This window comes from Spermophilus citellus (assembly GCF_964194105.1).
Source record: "Spermophilus citellus genome assembly, chromosome: 11".
NCBI lineage: Eukaryota > Metazoa > Chordata > Mammalia > Rodentia > Sciuridae > Spermophilus > Spermophilus citellus.
In genome coordinates, this window is record NC_138192.1 from 80,221,545 (window position 1) to 80,239,946 (window position 18,402).

The following is an 18,402-nucleotide window of genomic DNA, read 5'->3' on the forward strand; positions in this document are numbered from 1 at the left end:
GGGATTGAACCGAGAGGTGTTTAACCACTGAGCCACAAACTCAGCCCTTTTTATTTTTTTTATTTTGAGACAAGTTCTCACCAAGTTGCTTTGGACCTCACTAAGTTGCTGAGGCTGGCTTTGAACCTTCGATCCTGGTGAACTTGCCTCAGCCTCCCAAGCAGCCAGGATTACAGGCATGTGCCATCACGCCTGACCTGCATCTCTGTTTAAAAGCTCACAACTGGAAAATTGATCCAAATAGACTCTTTTCTCAAGAGTTGATTTAAAAACCTGGATCACTTCAAGTTGAGAATTTCCTATTTCCATACCTGTTTTGGAAGAAATATGAAGTGATCCATGGTGTTTCTGGAGAAACAATCCTCAAAACGGATTGGTTCTCTCTCTCTCTCTCTCTCTCTCTCTCTCTCTCTCTCTCTCTCTCTCTCTCTCACACACACACACACACACACACACACACACACACACTGTGATCCAGTGACCATGTGTAAATATGCCCCAAGAATAATGAAAAGTAACAAATTCAGAACAAATTCAAACAAGAAAAGAGGAACTGAAATTCTATAATCAGCTCTTATAAGAATCCCCCATGATGACCTTATCTGAAATCCTCCAAGTGCCACTTTGTAATAAGGCTTTGGGTTGGGGATACAGCTCAGTTGGTAGAGTGCTTGCCTCACATGCACAAGGCCCTGGGTTCAATCCCCAGCACCACCAAAAAACAAACAAACAAACAAAAAAAATCTGTAATAAGACTATTTCTTCGATCACCAAAACATTCCCTAAGAAATTATAGCCTATAGGCTTAAAAAAGAAAGTTTAAGTGTCACAATCTGACTCCAACACAGCTACCTGCAGCAAGATTCAAATGCAGGATTTCTCAACTTGGGCTGCTTTTTGAAATCAACTAGAGAGCTTTCAAAAACATTGATGTCAGGGTTCCATCCCCAAAGGTTCTCGTCTAAGTGGTCTGGGGTGCAGCCTGGACATTAGAACATTTAAAATCTACCTAGCTGTTCCAATGTATAGTCAAGGCTGAAAAGCATCATTAATGCTAGATACAAATGATGTGATTGCTTTTCTCTATTAAAAAAAATGGTATGTTAGTTGTAACTGGACAGGCCCATCTCAGAATCCTTGACCACCTTGGTTAAGGGAGTGGACTATGTCCCATTAATCCCATTAGAGGGCACCCTTCAGGCCATTTCTTCCAAACCAGCTGAGGCAAGAAGATACCTAGCCAGTGCACTTCTCTTGCCCTGCAGAGCCAAACCTGGAACTCATTGGAGGGCCATCCTCCTGGAAGGAAATTCAAGCTTGTTCTGAAGTCTCCTGCACTCTAGTAGGAAAGGAGAAGCAGACTGCCTGAGGGTCTAAGAAAAGAAATTTGCTATAATAGCTTTCTGTTCCAAGGCTTGCTCCTTTCAAACATAGTTGTCACCTTACCCATACACTTTTGTATTGCATTCTAAAAACATTCCACACATTTTTCATCAAGAAAGGTTAATACCTTTTATTTTATTTTGGTCAATACATGTTAAGATGTTTATACATTGTTCTAAGGATGAATGCAAAAAAACATGGGAAAATCTTCCATAAGTAATGTCCTCTTTATTTATGTACCTTCACCAGGAGCACTATACTTGTAGTGTTTCTCTGCACACTGATTTTATTACTGTCATACTGATTAACATATGGAAAATGAATTTGGTGTCAAGGAGACACCAATGAAAGGAGAGGAATATAAGACATGTATATTTTGAAAGCAAAAAAGTCAACAGGTTATATAATATCGTAAATATTTATAGTATTCATCAATTTTAAAGGCTTCTAGTTATTTGACTTACACTGTTTGGTAATTGCCTATATAGTCATTATTGTAATTATCCCGAGATCATAAAAGATTTTTTAAGAGTGTTGGTATATTAATGTGATCTGCTGTTTGAAAAATCATTTCCATTTATGACTCAAAATAGAACATAAAAGAACTCTACACCACCAATGCAGTACTGTATAATTCAGGAAAGGGAAGTCAGTGAGATCATAAGATCCACAAAACAGGGCCCAAGTCTGTTTTACTCACAATTGTATGCCCAGAACTTAACACTGGTGACTAACACATAGTAAATAACCCATGAATAAACATTTGTTTAATGAGAACACATGGAAGGAGAATAAAAAGCAGGAAGGAGGGAGACTATATTATAGAAAGTGAATAAAAGAGTATTTCACAGATTCTAGCATGGAAACTTTTTTAGTGTTTTCTACCAAATTTCTCACCCTTGCTACAAATAAGGTATCTGCATAGAAACAAAATGATTTTAAAATGATGATTATTAAGACTATGCAATCCTATGTATATTGTCAGTACTCTTAGTTGCAAGTGACAGAAACTCCACTCCATTTTTTTAAGCAAATCAAGAAATTGGCTTTTGCTCACAAAACTATGTATGCACAGTTCCAGTTCTGAGCTGGTTCTAGTATAGCTGCATTCAGATGTGCATACAGGGTCCTCAGACATACTTTCTCCTCCCACTCTCTTTCTCTTTTTCTCTCTCCTTCTCCTCCTCCTCCTCCTCCTCCTTCTTCTTCTTCTTTTCCCTCTCTCTCTCTCTCTCTCTCTCTCTCTCTCTCTCTCTCTCTCTCTCTCTCCAAATATATATATTTGGAGTAACTGGAGATTGAATCCAGGGGCTTTTTTACCCCTAAGATACATTTCCAGTCCTTTTTATTTTTTTAATTTTGAAACAGGGTAACAGGGTCACTAAGTTGCCCAGACTGACCTCAAACTTGTGATCCTCCTGCTTCAGCCTCCCTAGAAGCTGGAATTTCAGGTATGTACCACCATGCCTAGCTCCCCTCCTTTTCTTACTTAGCTTTATTCTTAGGCATATTTTTTGCATTTCTGCATGTTTAGCCCCATGCTGTTCAGAGATCTCTTAGTGTCTCAAACATACATATTAATCTCTTAAAACTGGTTAGTCGTCTGATAGATATTTCCAAATTGCCCTCCTATACTATTTACTAAGTATTTTTCCTGAGGTGATCTGAGGTCTAACATTGTTATCTACATCAGTTTCATTCTAAGTAGTGATATCCATGAAGTCACTGGTTTGATGTGCTAATTATGTATTTTTCTAATACGTATTAAAAGGCATGACTATCTAAACAAAAAAAAAAAAAAACTGGTTAGTCATTTAGGTCAAGAGTCTGTTCTTCACCAATCTCTATTTCCAGAGAACTGAGACACTGGGATTGCCCATCCATAATCATTTAGAGTAAAGGAAAGACAATTTTCAAAGTATAGGCTATGAAACAAACAAAACTAACAGACATTGTATGGATTCAGCTTGACCTGACTGCAGCCAGCCAGAGTCTTGGCCATCATGATTGCCCCTGAGTAACCCTGTTCAGTTCTCCCTGCATATGTTCCCAACAAACTATAAATAAACAAAACCATTAGAGTTTTATTCAATAAACATTAAATAAACAAACCATGTGGACCTTTGTGGCCAGACCCTATGCCTAATTTTTTTTATATTAGCTTAAGATAAACTAGTACAACCAGTTTAGATAAAATCATTTTTGTCATAACCACTTTGTAAGTTTTAGCCTTTCTGAACTAAATCTCAGTGGTCTACTTAGTCTTGCTATCACCCAGGGCCATGTTTCTATTAGTAAGTTCCCCAGCAAATTAGGAATCCTGGGTCCTCTTGCCTCTTCCATTTCATAGCAACTGGGGCAGGTTTTCATTCACTAGAACCAGCTCAGTCCTGAACAACTGAAAAGTCTGCCAGGACACCAAGAAGCTGAGCAAGGGGAAGGAAGCAAATCCTGGGTTAGCCAGCTAACCTGGGAAAGAGGTGGGACTTATGTTAAATAATTAGTGCCCACCACATGAGTACAAGGATGCCCCCAAATCACCTCTTGGTTTGGAGCAGCTATGTGCTGAATGCTGCTTATCCCACTGTGGTAAGAAAAGAGGCATCTTGCTAAGACAGTGGCATAGACATAGCTGTGGGCAGTTCAACTAGCCATCAGTGCACAGCTGACAGCAGATGGGAAGATAAAGAAGTTAGAAGAAGAGTTATAACTTGAAAGAGATGTTCCATCTCTCAACCTCTCAGCCTCTGACCTGGCAGAGGAAGTGAAAGACCAGGACACCGCTTACAAACCCTTGCTTGCTATTTTGTGCAGCTGAGAGTGAAAGAACTAAAAGAAGGAACAAGTGTGAGCTATCATCTCAAGATCAGATTGGGAGGCAAAGAATTCGATTCACCAGGAGGACAGGAATGAGGAAGAACCTGGTACTGAAATGAGAGAGGATGGGGATCCCCTGCCGATGAGCCTTGTTTTATTGCTCAACCATTAATGCAATATAAGACAAAAGTTCAGCATATGCAGATGCAAGAGGGGGACCCTCCCATTCAAGATGCAAGAGGGGAACCCTACCATGCACAAACTTTGACTGTTTGGGATTATACTGCTGTAGAATTGGTAGTTTGTTGCAAAAAGTTTTAAATAACTATCCCACAAGGGTCTGACTGCCTGGGTACCAAGAATCTGGGACACAGATGGGATGGCATTTCTCTGGCAGGAATAAAGATGAGAAAATGAGTAATATTACTATTCATCTGGCCTTTGGGCAGTGTCTACTTAATGGCCCCCAAACCCAAGTAAATAATTCCCTTATATATTGGATAATCTTGGGCCTGAGAAGAGTTTGGCCAAATGAAAAGGATCTGCCAAAATAGGTACCTCCATGGAAAAGTGTAGGAAAAAAAACAGGGAATTCTGCAAGATTGAGCATGCAATAGGCCATTTACACTTAGGTGTTCCAAGGACTTGATAAAACCATTTTTAAGTTGGAATGAGAAATAAACTATTACAGAAGCCCCTTGAGAATGAATCAGCCCTTTTCTCTCCTTCCTTAGCCCAGTCATCAGATGTTTATGATGTGGGCAAAGCTATTACCAACTGGGGAGAGGCTGATGTGGTCAAGAAAGTGTGTCCCTTGTCACAAAACCTGACAAGAAAAAAGGATAAATAAAAACAGGAGAAAAGAAAACAGGGTTCTGAGTGAGATTAACAAGAAAGCAGATATGACACAACTTGCTTTGTGCTGGCACCGCTGGAGAAAAGCTAGATAAACAATGGTGTGCAATTTTGGTAGCATCAGGGGAGGAACTTAAGTCCCAACAATTTCTAAACTTTCCCCTGTGCTCCCCCTATAGGGGAAGAAGTGGAATTTCTCCACTCCTGCATGGCCAGTTATGCAGGATGGATTTCCTTTCCTCCTTGAGATTAGGAGTGGGGCCAAGGTTAACCCAGAATGAGAAGTATAGGGGGAACCAGAGGACTCACATGAAACTCACTATTCACTGGTCCTCCAAGAAAGAGGAGAGGATTATCACCTTGGTAGATATGGGTCTGAGTCTACACTAATCCACAGCAACCCAAAATATTTTCTGGGGGTCCTGCACAGTTATTGATAGGTATGGAGGTGAAACCATCAGGGTAAAACAGTTACTGTTATATCTAGGAATTGGGAAAGTGCCCCTTGCCACTCCTTATTTGGTACTAATTTCCACAGTTCCTGAAAACATTTTAGGAATTAATATTTTTTATATATTTATTTTTTAGTTGTAGATGAACACAATATCTTTATTTTATTTTATGTGGTGCTGAGAATCAAACCCAGGGCCTCACACATGCTAGGCAAGTGCTCTACCGCTGAGCCACAACTCCAGCCCCTTGATATTTTATTAGAAGAGGCAGTACAGACCTCTGTGGAAGAAATTTTGACTTACCTGGTAAGTGTGAGGATGGAAAGCACTGCAAGAGTCTGCTAGACTTTCCACCACTAGATGGGTGATAAATAGCAGGTAGTACAAGCTCCAGGTGGAGGTGCTGGAATTGGTGCAACCATAAAAGCATTAGAGCAGATTAGGATATTTCGATTTTCCCATAGAGCCTTCAGTAACCAGTCTGGTTGGTCAATAACCAGATACAACTTGGAGAATGCAGACTCATAGAACAAGTTTGTCTTCACTTAGGATAGAAGGCAGTAGATAATTCCCCACCGATATCCTCTGGCTCTATTATAGCAATGATATCATGCTAACTGGTGAAAATCATACTTTCTTACAGAACACAGTAAAGTGACTGTGCATTCATCTATGCATGAGGAGATGGGGATGTCAACCCCAGCAAGATTCATGGCCTTGGACCATCCATGAGGTTCGTAGGTTTTGATGGGATTCAGTAAGACCTTTTTGATTCTGCACTCAGTGCAAGACATATGTGCCCAGATATCCATCCCCATACAGCAAAGAATTTGATAGCCTATGTGCAGGCTCTGGGCACCTCCTTTCTAGGCATGTGATGCAGTTAGATTTCACCAGTACAGCACATGGCATGAGTTGGGCTCTCTGGCAAAAACAAGGACAAAAGGTACTTCTAGGTTTTTGGTCAAGGCACTGGAAGGGAGCAGAAACTAGATACACCCCTTTAGAACAAAAGTTTCTAGCAGCATACAATGTCCTGCTCCAGGTGGAATCACTGACCAAGACTTTACTCATCACAGTGCAAATCGGCCAAACTATGAGGATTGGTGGATGGCCTATTTCATTGACTTCAATTACTGTAGCAGAGACCCCTACTCTAAGTAAGTGACATGCTTATTTACAATAATGCAACGTCCTTTTCAATAACTTATTGACTCCCAAGCTGTGGATGGTGCTAGACCCAGTTACCTATGAAACGGTCTCACCACGTTCTGTGTTTACCCCAGCGCCTCTCTCTCAGGGCAAGATTGGTGGTCCTAAATCTGAAAATGTTTAGTACCCAAATTGGCCCAGCAGGGGGAGCTCGAGTGTCTGGACAGCTGCTGCAGTACAATCCACCACAGATAGAATCTGGTTTAAGGCGGAAAACCAGAGCTGCCTCCACCACTGATACTATCTCGTTTGAGGCAGAAAACCAGAGTGGCTGGAGGGCAGAATGACAGCGGTATGGCTAGTAGGAGTTCAAGGCTGCTGGTTGTTTGTATTGACAATTGAGCAGTCTTCTGAGGATTTACTTTGTATATGGCACAACGGCAAGAGAGATAATGGTCTACTAGCATTACACAAGCCTTTCCTAGCAAGAGAGAGCTAATGAAACTCCCACCATTAAAGATCCTAAGAGGGGCTGGGGATGTGGCTCAAGCAGTAGCACGCTCGCCTGGCATGCGTGCGGCCCGGGTTTGGTCCTCAGCACCACATACAAACAAAGATGTTGTGTCCGCTGAAAACTAGAAAATAAATATTAAAAATTAAAAAAAAAAAAAAAAGATCCTAAGGAGTTAAGTGTGATGTATGGGTACCCATGCCAGATTAACACTGACCTGTACATTACATCAGCACATTCACCCATTCCACAGTACACTCTTCTAGGATTGAGTCTAAGTACATATTTTATCATAGCATTCATCTGCCATGTAACCACCAGGTAGCAAGATTGGTGAGGAGAAAGCACCACTTATTATAGCAAAAGATGTGAGCCCTAAAGGCTCCACTGGGAGCTCAAGTGGCTCGTTCCCTCCCAATGGGTTGGTTGTTCCTCACTACAATGTGAGAAATGAATGGAAAAATAAATGTTTAGTTGGGAGTAAAATGTTTAGTCCAGCCCTCCTAAATTGGCCCCTGTTGATCCTGCTGGACGCTGTACCAGTGGCCATGACTTAGGACCTGAGTGGGCTAAAGGAAACACCTCTAGGTGGCTTCTTGGTCTGGCATATCATAGCACCATTGGTTTTAGAATCACTCATGGATCCTGTCCTGTGTGATATGCTCCATGGCATCAGCCCCCAACTACTGTCATGTTGTCTAACAGGGATGATGCCACCAGTGTTGTTTAGCTGGATGATACAAATTTCCTTTATAAATCCCAACTTAAAATAAATAAATAAATAAATAAATAAATAAATAAATAAAAACTAAAAAAAATAAAATAAAATCCCAACTAAACATTTATTTTTCCATCCGTAGCTGCAGGATTTTTATTGTTCTTGTTTGCTATTTTTCCTAGAACCCACGCTGTTATCAAGACAAAATGTTATATGTACAACTCAGATGTCATATGTCTATGTCGCATATAAAAACCCAAACTAATGCTTTATCTGATCCTGTCTCTCCTATAGTAAACATAGTAGGCCATTGGTTAGACTTCTGGGTCTCCCAGTAGCAAAGATTTTTATTATTTGCATAATTGTTCTGTCTTTTTCCATGCATGGGGCCTCTACCGCAGCTAAAGACTTTCTTACAGGTCCCACAAATGGTCTCACGGCTTGCCATGCTACAAAGTGCTAAAACCCTTCACAGGCTCAGGTCTTAGGGTAGTAGGGAGAGAGGTCCCTGAGATTTTAAGAGCTGGTTAGCAGGAGTAAAATGTATGGATTCAGCTTGACGTGGCTGAAGCATCTTCAGTCATAACCACCATGACTGTCCCTAAGTAACCCTGGTCAGTTTTCCCTGTCTAGTTTCCCAGTAAACTATAAATAAACAAAACCATACTGTGGTATGTGGAGCTTTAGGACCTGACCCTGTGCATGACTGTTTCATATTAGCTCGAGATAAACCAGGTACAGTCCTACTTGGATGAAATCATTTTTTTCCTAACCACTTCACATTTATTTTCTTTCTATTTTTCTTTGTTGCAGTGCTGGGGATCCAACATAGGATCTTGTGCACTCTAAGCAAGTGTACTGCCACTGAGCTATATCCCCAGCCTCTGTCCTGAATAGCTATATACGAAGTCAATGCAAAGGACTTAAAATATAATACTACATTATTTTCAAATATGCAAAATTACTTATTTGCTAGGATGACAGTATGCTTAAAAAAGAAAAGTAAAAGGTGTACATTAAAAAAAATAGGGGTGTGGGTATAGCTTGGTGATAGAACACTTGCTTATACATGCAAAGTCTTGGTTTGATCATTTTATGTCCAAGACTGAAAAAAAAAGAACTGAATAAAATTACTCTAAAATATTAATAATGATTATGTTTGGGTGCTGAAATTCTTAATAATGTTTTTTCTTTTCTCTTGTTCACAATTTTCTTTATTGATCATGCATCATTTTTATTATGAAAAAATTAATAACATGGGGCTGGGGATGTGGCTCAAGCGGTAGCGCGCTCGCCTGGCATGCGTGAGGCCCGGGTTCGATCCTCAGCACCACATACAAAACAAAGATGTTGTGTCCGCTGATAACTAAAAAATAAATATTAAAATTCTTTCTTTCTCTCTCTCTCTCTCTCTCTCTCTCTCTCTCTCTCTCTCTCTCCCCCTCACTCTCTCTTTAAAAAAATTAATAACATGTAAAAAGAGGACATGTTTTGCATTATAGGTATCTGTGTAAATGTTTGATTTCACTTTCCAAATTGTGAAAGTAAAAACCAAAGTCTTTCGCAACTTTCTTTCACAGCACCTGGTACACAGGATCTTGTACCTACCAGATGCTGAGAAAACATTTGTTAAATGAATGTCAAAACCTAGCTCCTTTACCATATGCTATCTTGTCTGAAATTCCTCTACTTGATCTTTGAACTTCTTTGGATCAGGGCAACAAAGGCTCCTGATAAACCAACAGTATGTTTTCTAAGAAATGTAATATTAATTGAGACCTTATTTTATCAAAATAGCAAGTCTGCCTTCTTATAAAATGCAGCCAAAATGGGACAAGGGAAAAGAAAAACAAATTTTTCTGAGGGGACAGAATAGAAGTTAGTGATTGTCAAGAATAAAGAAAGTTAGGGAGCGGCGCCGCGCGGGGCCGAGTGGAGCCGAGCAGCCGCCGCGCCGCGTCGCCGGTTTAAGCGCAGTGCGGGGCTGCGGCCGGGGGCGGCGGTAGTGAGGCCAACGCTGCGCTCCAGCCCCCTTTTCCCTCCACGGTTTCTCTCCGCTCCCGCGAGTAACTTGGCTCCGGGGGCTCCGCTCGCCCGCCCGCTCGCCCGCCGCACGAGACCGCGCTGCGCTGCTGGCCGCTGCCGCGAGCAGACCCCCTTCGACGGCCCTTGCCGCGCAGGCCGGGACGCCTCTCCCCCCTCCGCCCCGCCGCGGAAAGTTAAGTTTGAAGAGGGGGGACGAGGGAAACATGGACATGAAGAGGAGGATCCACCTGGAGCTGAGGAACAGGACCCCAGCAGCTGTTCGAGAACTTGTCTTGGACAATTGCAAATCAAATGATGGAAAAATTGAGGGCTTAACTGCTGAATTTGTGAACTTGGAGTTCCTCAGTTTAATAAATGTAGGCTTGATTTCAGTTTCAAATCTCCCCAAGCTACCTAAATTGAAAAAGCTTGAGCTCAGTGACAATAGAATCTATGGAGGTCTGGATATGTTAGCAGAAAAACTTCCAAATCTCACACATCTAAATTTAAGTGGAAATAAACTGAAAGACATCAGCACCTTGGAACCTTTGAAAAAGTTGGATTGTCTGAAGAGCCTGGATCTATTTAACTGTGAAGTCACTAATCTGAATGATTACCGAGAGAGTGTGTTCAGGCTCCTGCCCCAGCTGACCTACCTGGATGGCTATGATCGAGAAGACGGGGAAGCCCCCGACTCAGATGCAGAGGTGGATGGTGTGGATGAAGAGGAGGAGGATGAAGAAGGAGAAGATGAAGAAGATGAGGAGGATGAGGATGGTGAGGAGGAAGAGTTTGATGAAGAAGAAGATGAAGATGAAGACGAAGATGTAGAGGGGGAAGAAGATGAAGATGAGGTCAGCGGGGAGGAAGAAGAATTTGGGCATGATGGAGAAGTAGATGAAGATGAAGAAGACGAGGATGAGGATGAGGATGAAGAGGAGGAAGAAAGCGGGAAAGGTGAAAAGAGGAAGAGAGAAACAGATGATGAAGGAGAAGATGATTAAGACCCCAGATACACTGCAAAACAGAACTGTTCAGTATTGGTTGGACTGCTCATGGATTTGATAGCTGTTTAAAAAAGAAAAAAAAAAAGGTAGCTGTGATACAAACCCCAGGACGCCCACCCACCAAAGAGCCAAAGAATAGTTCCTGTGACATTCCGCCTTCCTCCTTTTAGTCCCTCTTGGTAATCCACCACCAAGCTTGGGGACTTTACCCCAACAAAATTGTAAGCATTGTTAGGTTTTTTGTGTAAGACTCTTGCTGTAGCATGGATAGCTGTGATTGGTGAGTCAACTGTCCGTGGCTACCAGTCACACTGAGATTGTAACAGCATTTTTACTTTCTGTACAACAAAAAAAGCTTTGTAAATAAAATCTTAACATTTTGAAAAAAAAAAAAAGAAAGTTAGTCTCCCAGTGGAGTGTCTCTTAGTTTGGGGACTACAGAAAGGAAGCCTTGGGAGAGGTTTTGCTCAAACTGTGTTTGCCCCTGCTCTTCTGATATATGCTCCACCTATGGCGTGTTGAGGAGGCAATGGGGAACACACATAGGAGAGTCTACTTGTGAGATGTTGCATCTGAGTGAAGTACCATGGTAGACAACCTAGGGAAAAACATGGTATTTTATTGCCCTAAAGAATTGTATCTATTTTTGTATCTATTGGTAATAGTTTTGTATGTGGTGCTGAGGATCGAACCCGGGCCGCACGCATGCCAGGCAAGCGCGCTACCGCTTGAGCCACATCCCCAGCCCCAATTGGTAATAGTTTTGTATCTATTTGATAATAGTTTTGTATCTATTCACAAACTCACTTTGGCATTCCTGATCTTTGTACAGGTATGTGTGTATGTATTTATATGTGTATGTATATATATACACACACACTAGTCAATACAATCCTGATTTTTTTTTTTTTTTTGGAGGGGGGCTGGTTACTGGGGATTGAACTCAGGGGCACTCAACCACTGAGCCACATCCACAGCCCTATTTTGTATTTTATTTAGAGACAGGGTTTCATTGAGTTGCTTAGAGCCTCTCTATTGCTGAGGTGGCAATCTTCCTGCCTCAGCCTCCTGAGCCACTGGGATTACAAGTGTGGGCCACCATACCCAGCTTGAACTGATCTTAATACCTTACTGAGTTCCTCATTACCGAGTTAGTAAATCTTTTACACATCTTCATTTTATGAAAAATTTTATTGCCTAAAAATTATGTCTTAACTTTTTCAAAATTATGTTAGTACCATAGATGTTTCTAGGAACATTTTTATTCATCAGAGAATTCCAAAATTAAAGTCTCAACTTTCCAAACAATATCATTCCACTTTCAAAATAATATCGGTTTTGTAATAAATCTAATTTTCCTAAATTAAAATAGGAAAAATGGACCAATAGATAACTTCCAAGGTGGTTTTGAAAAGAAGACATTGTCAATTGCTTTAAAATCAGATCTTTAAATAAAAAGAAATTAAAAGCAGACAGATCAGAAGAGTGTGAAGAGAACAAAATTTAAAAATGATCAATGCCAAAGATCTATGATTTTAATACCAATCATGGGCAAAGGTCAACAGTTGCAATTAGTTATATAGATGATTTGTGAGCACTCACAAAAAAAAAAAGAAAGAAAAAAAGATTGAACATTAGCTTAGAGTTATTAGTGAGGCAAGAATTACTGTGGAGCCTAATCCATATAACCACCTTTTTAACATAGAGTAGGAATTCAATAAATACTTGTTTGGTTGACCCATATGCAAAAATGTTCTTTTATCCCCCAAATCATTTACATTGCTCCCTTAAAAGTTTATAGTCAAGGGCTGCGATTGTAGCTCAGTTGCAGAGCACTCACCTCGCATGTGGGTGGTACTGGGTCCAATCCTCAGCACCATATAAAAATATAGTAAAGATACTGTATCCATCTACAACTAAAAATAAATAAAGAAATATATATATATATATATATATATATAAATTTTTAGTCAAGCATCCCAGTATCCTGTCTCTTAAAAAAAAAAAAGATGCATCAAGTAGAATAAAATGTAATTTGATCCATACTGTATTTTGTTTCCTGAATATTTTATAATTAAAGTGTACAAGTGACTTAAAAGTCAGTGGAATAAAGCAGATCTTAATTGGTACTATTATTTACGCCACAAACAATGAGCATTTCAGAACCTATTCTAGATAAAATTCTAGGTAATATTTGTCTTTGCTGCCCCTTTTTTTGCCTTCAGCACTCCCTTGTGCCAGAGATCTCTTCCTGGGGCTTCTCCTGATGTGCAAGAATCTCCCTATCCAGGTTTGTCATTTCCACTTGATTTCCAATACTGTCATCTATAATCTTCTACCTTTGTCTTACTTACCATATTGTTTCCCTAGGTACAGAAATGTTGGGGTCTCTGCCTCTCTCCTACTTTCCCTTTTTGCTTGCACCCAACCCAGCCACCAAAGGGAAATAAATGTCAGTGATTGTTCTGAGCCCAAGTTAGGCCAAGTTTACTGTTGAGCAGAATCACTGTGTTGGTTAAAGTTCATAATCTTCCTTCAGTTTCCCATGGCACTAGCTCATTCTAGATTAATCAGGAACCTAATTCAGGTTCCCAACTATCTCTCTCTCTATGGTCTTTCATGTAGCAAATCAGATGATAAGATCTCAAAGTAAGTTTGAGAACAGAATTGTCCACAAACCCAAAGAATCTAACCCCAGTTTTTATTGAACCCTTATTATGGTTTAGATATTAGGTGTCCCCCAAAAGCTCATGTGTGAGACAATGCAAGAATGTTCAGAGGTGAAATGATTGGGTTATGAGAGCCTTAACCCAATCAATGAATTAATCCCCTGATGGAGATTAACTAAGTGGTAAGTGTGTAGGGTGTGGCTGAATGAGAGGGGATTGGGGATGTGCCCTTGGGGTATATATTTTGTATATAGTGAGTCTCTCTCTGCTTCCTGATCATGTCCTGAGCCACTTCTGTCCACCACATTCCTCCACCATGATGTTCTGCCTCACCTAAAGCCCCACGGAATGGAGCCAGCTGTCTACGGACTGAGACCTCCAATAAACTGAGACCCTAAATAAACTATTCCTCCTCTAAAACTGTTCTTATCCATCTTTTAGGCAAAAGAGAGGAAAGAAAAAAAAAAAAAGCTGACTAAAATAACCTTTTTCACCAACAGTCTCAGGAGAAGACTTTTAAAGCTAAACAAATGCAAAAGTGGGGGTGGGGAACTGTCTTTATTTTTGGAGTGACCCCTTTAAGTAGCTTGTGGGAAACTGATAAAAACTTAAAACAGAAGGGAGCATGCTCATTTTATATCAAAGGCTACATCTCCATTGTTTGCCAATTGTTTTCTTTTTTTGTTATTATTTTTTAAATGAAGACTACTTTAAAAAACTATCAAAGGAAATTAATCTAAAAACTCAAATGTTATATTTTACTTAGTAATAACAAGTCAAATATTCACAAAAAAAAAAAAAACTTTCTCTGCAAAGATACTTGGTTAGTGCTGGAAATTTGTCTGGGAATGGAGTGAAGAGGAAGTCATGATACATATATAGATACATAACAATAATCTACTGATATGTCTTTCTTTAACCTGTAAGCTGATAGACTGATGAACTGAAGGAAAATAAGAAGCACAAACAAATATTCTGTTATTGAAACAAAGTACAAGTAGGATGGGAAGGGCCAGAAGTGGTCTCCTTCAAGGACCTCCACTGATAATCACTAATTCAACAATACCCTACAAGGCCAGTGCTTTCATGAAAATGCTTTTATTGTTTTATAACTGCTGTGAAGATTTTTAAAAGATAAAAGGGATAAGATATGTAAATGTGGAGTTTTAAGTTAGACTTTGCCCATGTTTAGCAATTAGACTTTAGTCAAATTACTCAACTGACAAAGAGGAGATTAATTTTGACTGCTTTGGGAGGAAATGATAACAAACAGTTATGAAGCACTGCGTCACTAAATATCAGCACGGTCACGATTTAGAAGTTTTATTTTTGCTTTTATAATTAAATGTAAATGAAAGTTTACATTTCTTCTTTTGCTTTTTGAAGGACAATTTTTATTATTTTTATGAACAGAAAACTGAAGAGTGTATATTAACCAAGTTGAGTGGGTGAGATCTTTAGCCTCTTCTTGGAACATTTAATTTCTTTTCTTTTTCTTTCTTCTTTTTTTGGTGCTGGGCCTTGAACGTGCTAAGCATGTACTCTATCACTGAGCTATATTCTCAGCTCTAGAAACATTAAATTTCTTACTTCTGAAAACATGACAGTGCTTTCTCAGCATGGTGATGCTAGCCAAGGCCTCCTGAGTCTTCCTAAGGTTGCCCACAAGAGACTGTGTGGACAAGCCCATTTAAAGGAAGGACACCTCCTCTGAAAACATCAACATATGGTTCAGATCAAAAAGATTGTGACATTTTGGGCTAGGGTTGTAGCTCAGTGGTGGAGCACTTGCCTAGCATGTGTGAAGCACTGGGTTCAATCCTCAGCACCACATTAAATAAACAAACAAACAAATAAATAAAAGATATTATGTACATCTACAACTAAAACAAAATTTAAAAAAAAAAGATTGTGACCTTTTATCTCAACATAAACCATTTAAACATAGGCAGAATGAGCAGAATATCCTTCCAATGCCTTAAACTCAAACCAGTGCCTCAAAACATTCTAGCTCCTCACCCTCCTTGCCCCTCTTATTTCTGCACTCTTGTGAGTTAATGGTGTCATCATTCACTCAATTGCAGAAATCTCAACTTCTACCTCTATTCAGTCAGTTGCTGACTCCTGTAAACTCTCTCTTGAAACCTCTGTTTCTTATTTTCCTACATCCAACAACTTGGATATACAACCTATAATATCTGGATATATAAACTTATAATATTTTTTCAGTCTTTAGAAATTTTTCTTAATTTCTATTTTCCTTCCCTTCATACATTACTTTTAAATTTCATGATTTTATAGAATTCAATTATTTAAATTCAAGCAGAACTTTTTATACTGGATAGTGAGTTCTCAATAAACCATACTTGAATAAAACTAAACTCTTTAATTTTATTCCTAGATCAACAAAAATGTACAGGTTAGATATATGAATGTTAAATAAGGACCCAGATTATCTTTTGCCTGTGTGCTTAATTCACTTATTCCTAGGATATTTCAATTCAATATTACTCTAAAGTGAATTATCTCAGTTTTTTACTCTTGTGTAAATTATAGCATGACTTTCAATTTAATATGTGTCGATTTATTCACTCCTAGATTTTCATCTAGATTATCAAGAAGTCTTCTTTCCAGCACAAATGTTTACTTGTGTGTGTTTGTGTGTGTGTGTGTGTGTGTGTGTGTGTGTGTGGTGCTGGGGATTGAACCTAGAGATCCTCAACTACTGAATCACACCCCCAGCTCCTTTTATTCTATTTTGAGATAGGTCTAGCTAAACTGCTAAGGCTGGCCTCAAAATCGCAAGCCTCGAGATTTGTTGGAATTACAGGTGTGTACCACAACATACAGCTCAAGGTGAAACTTATATCCAAGCATTATATTCAAAACCATATTGAAACAATTATTTATTATGCATTCCATTTGAAGATACTGGTATAAAAATAGGTCTTGATTAGTTACCTCTAAGACCTGATATACCCTCCAGACTTTATATTTTCTTGTTCATCTCAATGGGCTTTTTAGTCTAGTTTACTAAAAAACACAGTCCAAGGGAGATTGAGTGCTCTTGCTTTATATGGTAGGTGTAAACCCAGAACAGGGAGAATGAGGAAGAAAAAAAAAAAAAAAGAAGGAGTGGCAGAAAGGATAGGAAGCAATGCACAGGTAAGCTACAGGAGAAATCGCTATAGGGGCAGCTAGTCAATGAGGAAGGAGGAAAGAGGGTGATTGACTTGCCACATTCCCTCTGACTCCAATTTCTACTAGTCAAAGTACAGCTCCAGTGTAGTTAACACCCCAGTCTTTTGCATTGCATCATCCAGATACTTTGGCAATCATTTGAGAAACTGGATACTGTGCTCTTTGGTAGCGTGTTTCATCAAAGTCCCAAGGTGATAAGAGGAGCTAGGAACTCCAGTGGGTGACTGGCACAGAAGCAGCAAAGAGGAACCAACATACTGAGCCAGGGCTGAAGGGCAGAGGAAATCTGAGGATGTATATAAGTCATCTCCATTATATATAAGTGCCTACCATAAGGTTCAGAAGACAGGATAAACATCTATCCCCCACTGTCTCTGGATTCTTTCTCAGAATTCTCAAAGGCAGCATGATATATTTGCTATAGCAATCAAATGAGGAGGCCTCCCCACTATTCGCCAGCTTTCGTTCTAGGATCATTTAACAAGAATCTTTGTTCACCTAAATGGAATTGCATTATAGTATATCTGAGATAAAGAGGATGGGGATATAGCTCAGTTGGTAGAGTGCTTGCCTTGCATGCACAAGGCATGCACAAGTCCCTGGGTTCAATCCCCAGCACCTAAAAAAAAAAAAAAAAAAAAAAAAAGGAATCCCTTCTGGCTGGCTATGCCTTATAGGGATGAGCAATGAAAACTAGCTTCTCTCTATCCCATGTAATCCATGATATATAAATAACCTAAGGCTTAAATAAATAACATATTCTGTGGCAATTACATACATTTATCCGATGATTAAATGTGCAGCTTCCACAAGTGGAATATTGGCAAATATCTCCTTAAAAGAACCATCACAACAATTCATTTCAGTTTCTCTGTTCAATGACAACTTTCACTGTAGGTCCCTTTGAGAATGGAATAAGCCAATTCTAATCTCATCCAGGGAAACAGGTAACATTTGCCAGACATAAAAGCATAAGTGAATTGGGGCCCTGACTAAAGGCTGCCCCCAAACTTCTCTTTCCACCTTCTGCTCAGAGGGGCTTCTGGAATATTTGTGTGGACACTCCAGCCCGTTTACTTAAGGGATATACTACCAGGAATGGTACACCTTAGGGAGGACAGATATAGAGAAGGGATATGACAGGCTCTGATGTGTTTTCCAGGCTATTTGGGCAAAGCATTCAGGGATCACAGAAAACCAGAGTCCCATCTATAAGAAGAGTTGTCCTAAGAAAATCACAAAATTGTATATCTTGTTGTAAGTAGTTGAGAGCAATGGACTCAGCTCTGTTCCTTTCATGAGTTTCTAGGAGTTATTTATTACTGCTTATCACCTGTAGATGACATATGGGCATTTGGGAGTAAATGATTACATAGATTTCTTATGAGAGATCAAAGTCTTTGTTGTATAGCATTTTGTTTTATTATACTATTATGTAGCCAAGGAATTGATTATTGACATTCAGTAGCTTAGATTGCAAAGCTTATTTTGAGCAAAGAAATGTCAAAGAGGAATAGGGTAAATATGTTGAGAATTATATGCTGCTAGATTACTAGGTGATAATTATAGCTTCACTTTATTTATTATTATCAGTAGTAGTAGCAGTAGTACC

At 39.5% G+C, this 18,402-nt stretch overlaps 1 protein-coding gene across 1 annotated transcript; it reads left to right on the forward strand.

Moving 5' to 3' along the window:
• The first annotated feature begins 9,902 nt into the window (after window positions 1–9,902).
• Window positions 9,903–10,924, forward strand: LOC308631091 (acidic leucine-rich nuclear phosphoprotein 32 family member D-like). The gene has a single exon (XM_081262020.1). It carries the CDS (start codon window positions 10,138–10,140, stop codon window positions 10,915–10,917), a length of 780 nt encoding a protein of 259 aa, XP_081118146.1. The 5' UTR covers window positions 9,903–10,137; the 3' UTR covers window positions 10,918–10,924.
• The last annotated feature ends 7,478 nt before the right edge of the window (window positions 10,925–18,402 follow it).

Bases quoted from the DNA above. Each gene is read 5' to 3' on its own strand.
- LOC308631091 (XM_081262020.1), top strand. From the start codon at position 10,138: ATGGACATGAAGAGGAGGATCCACCTGGAGCTGAGGAACAGGACCCCA.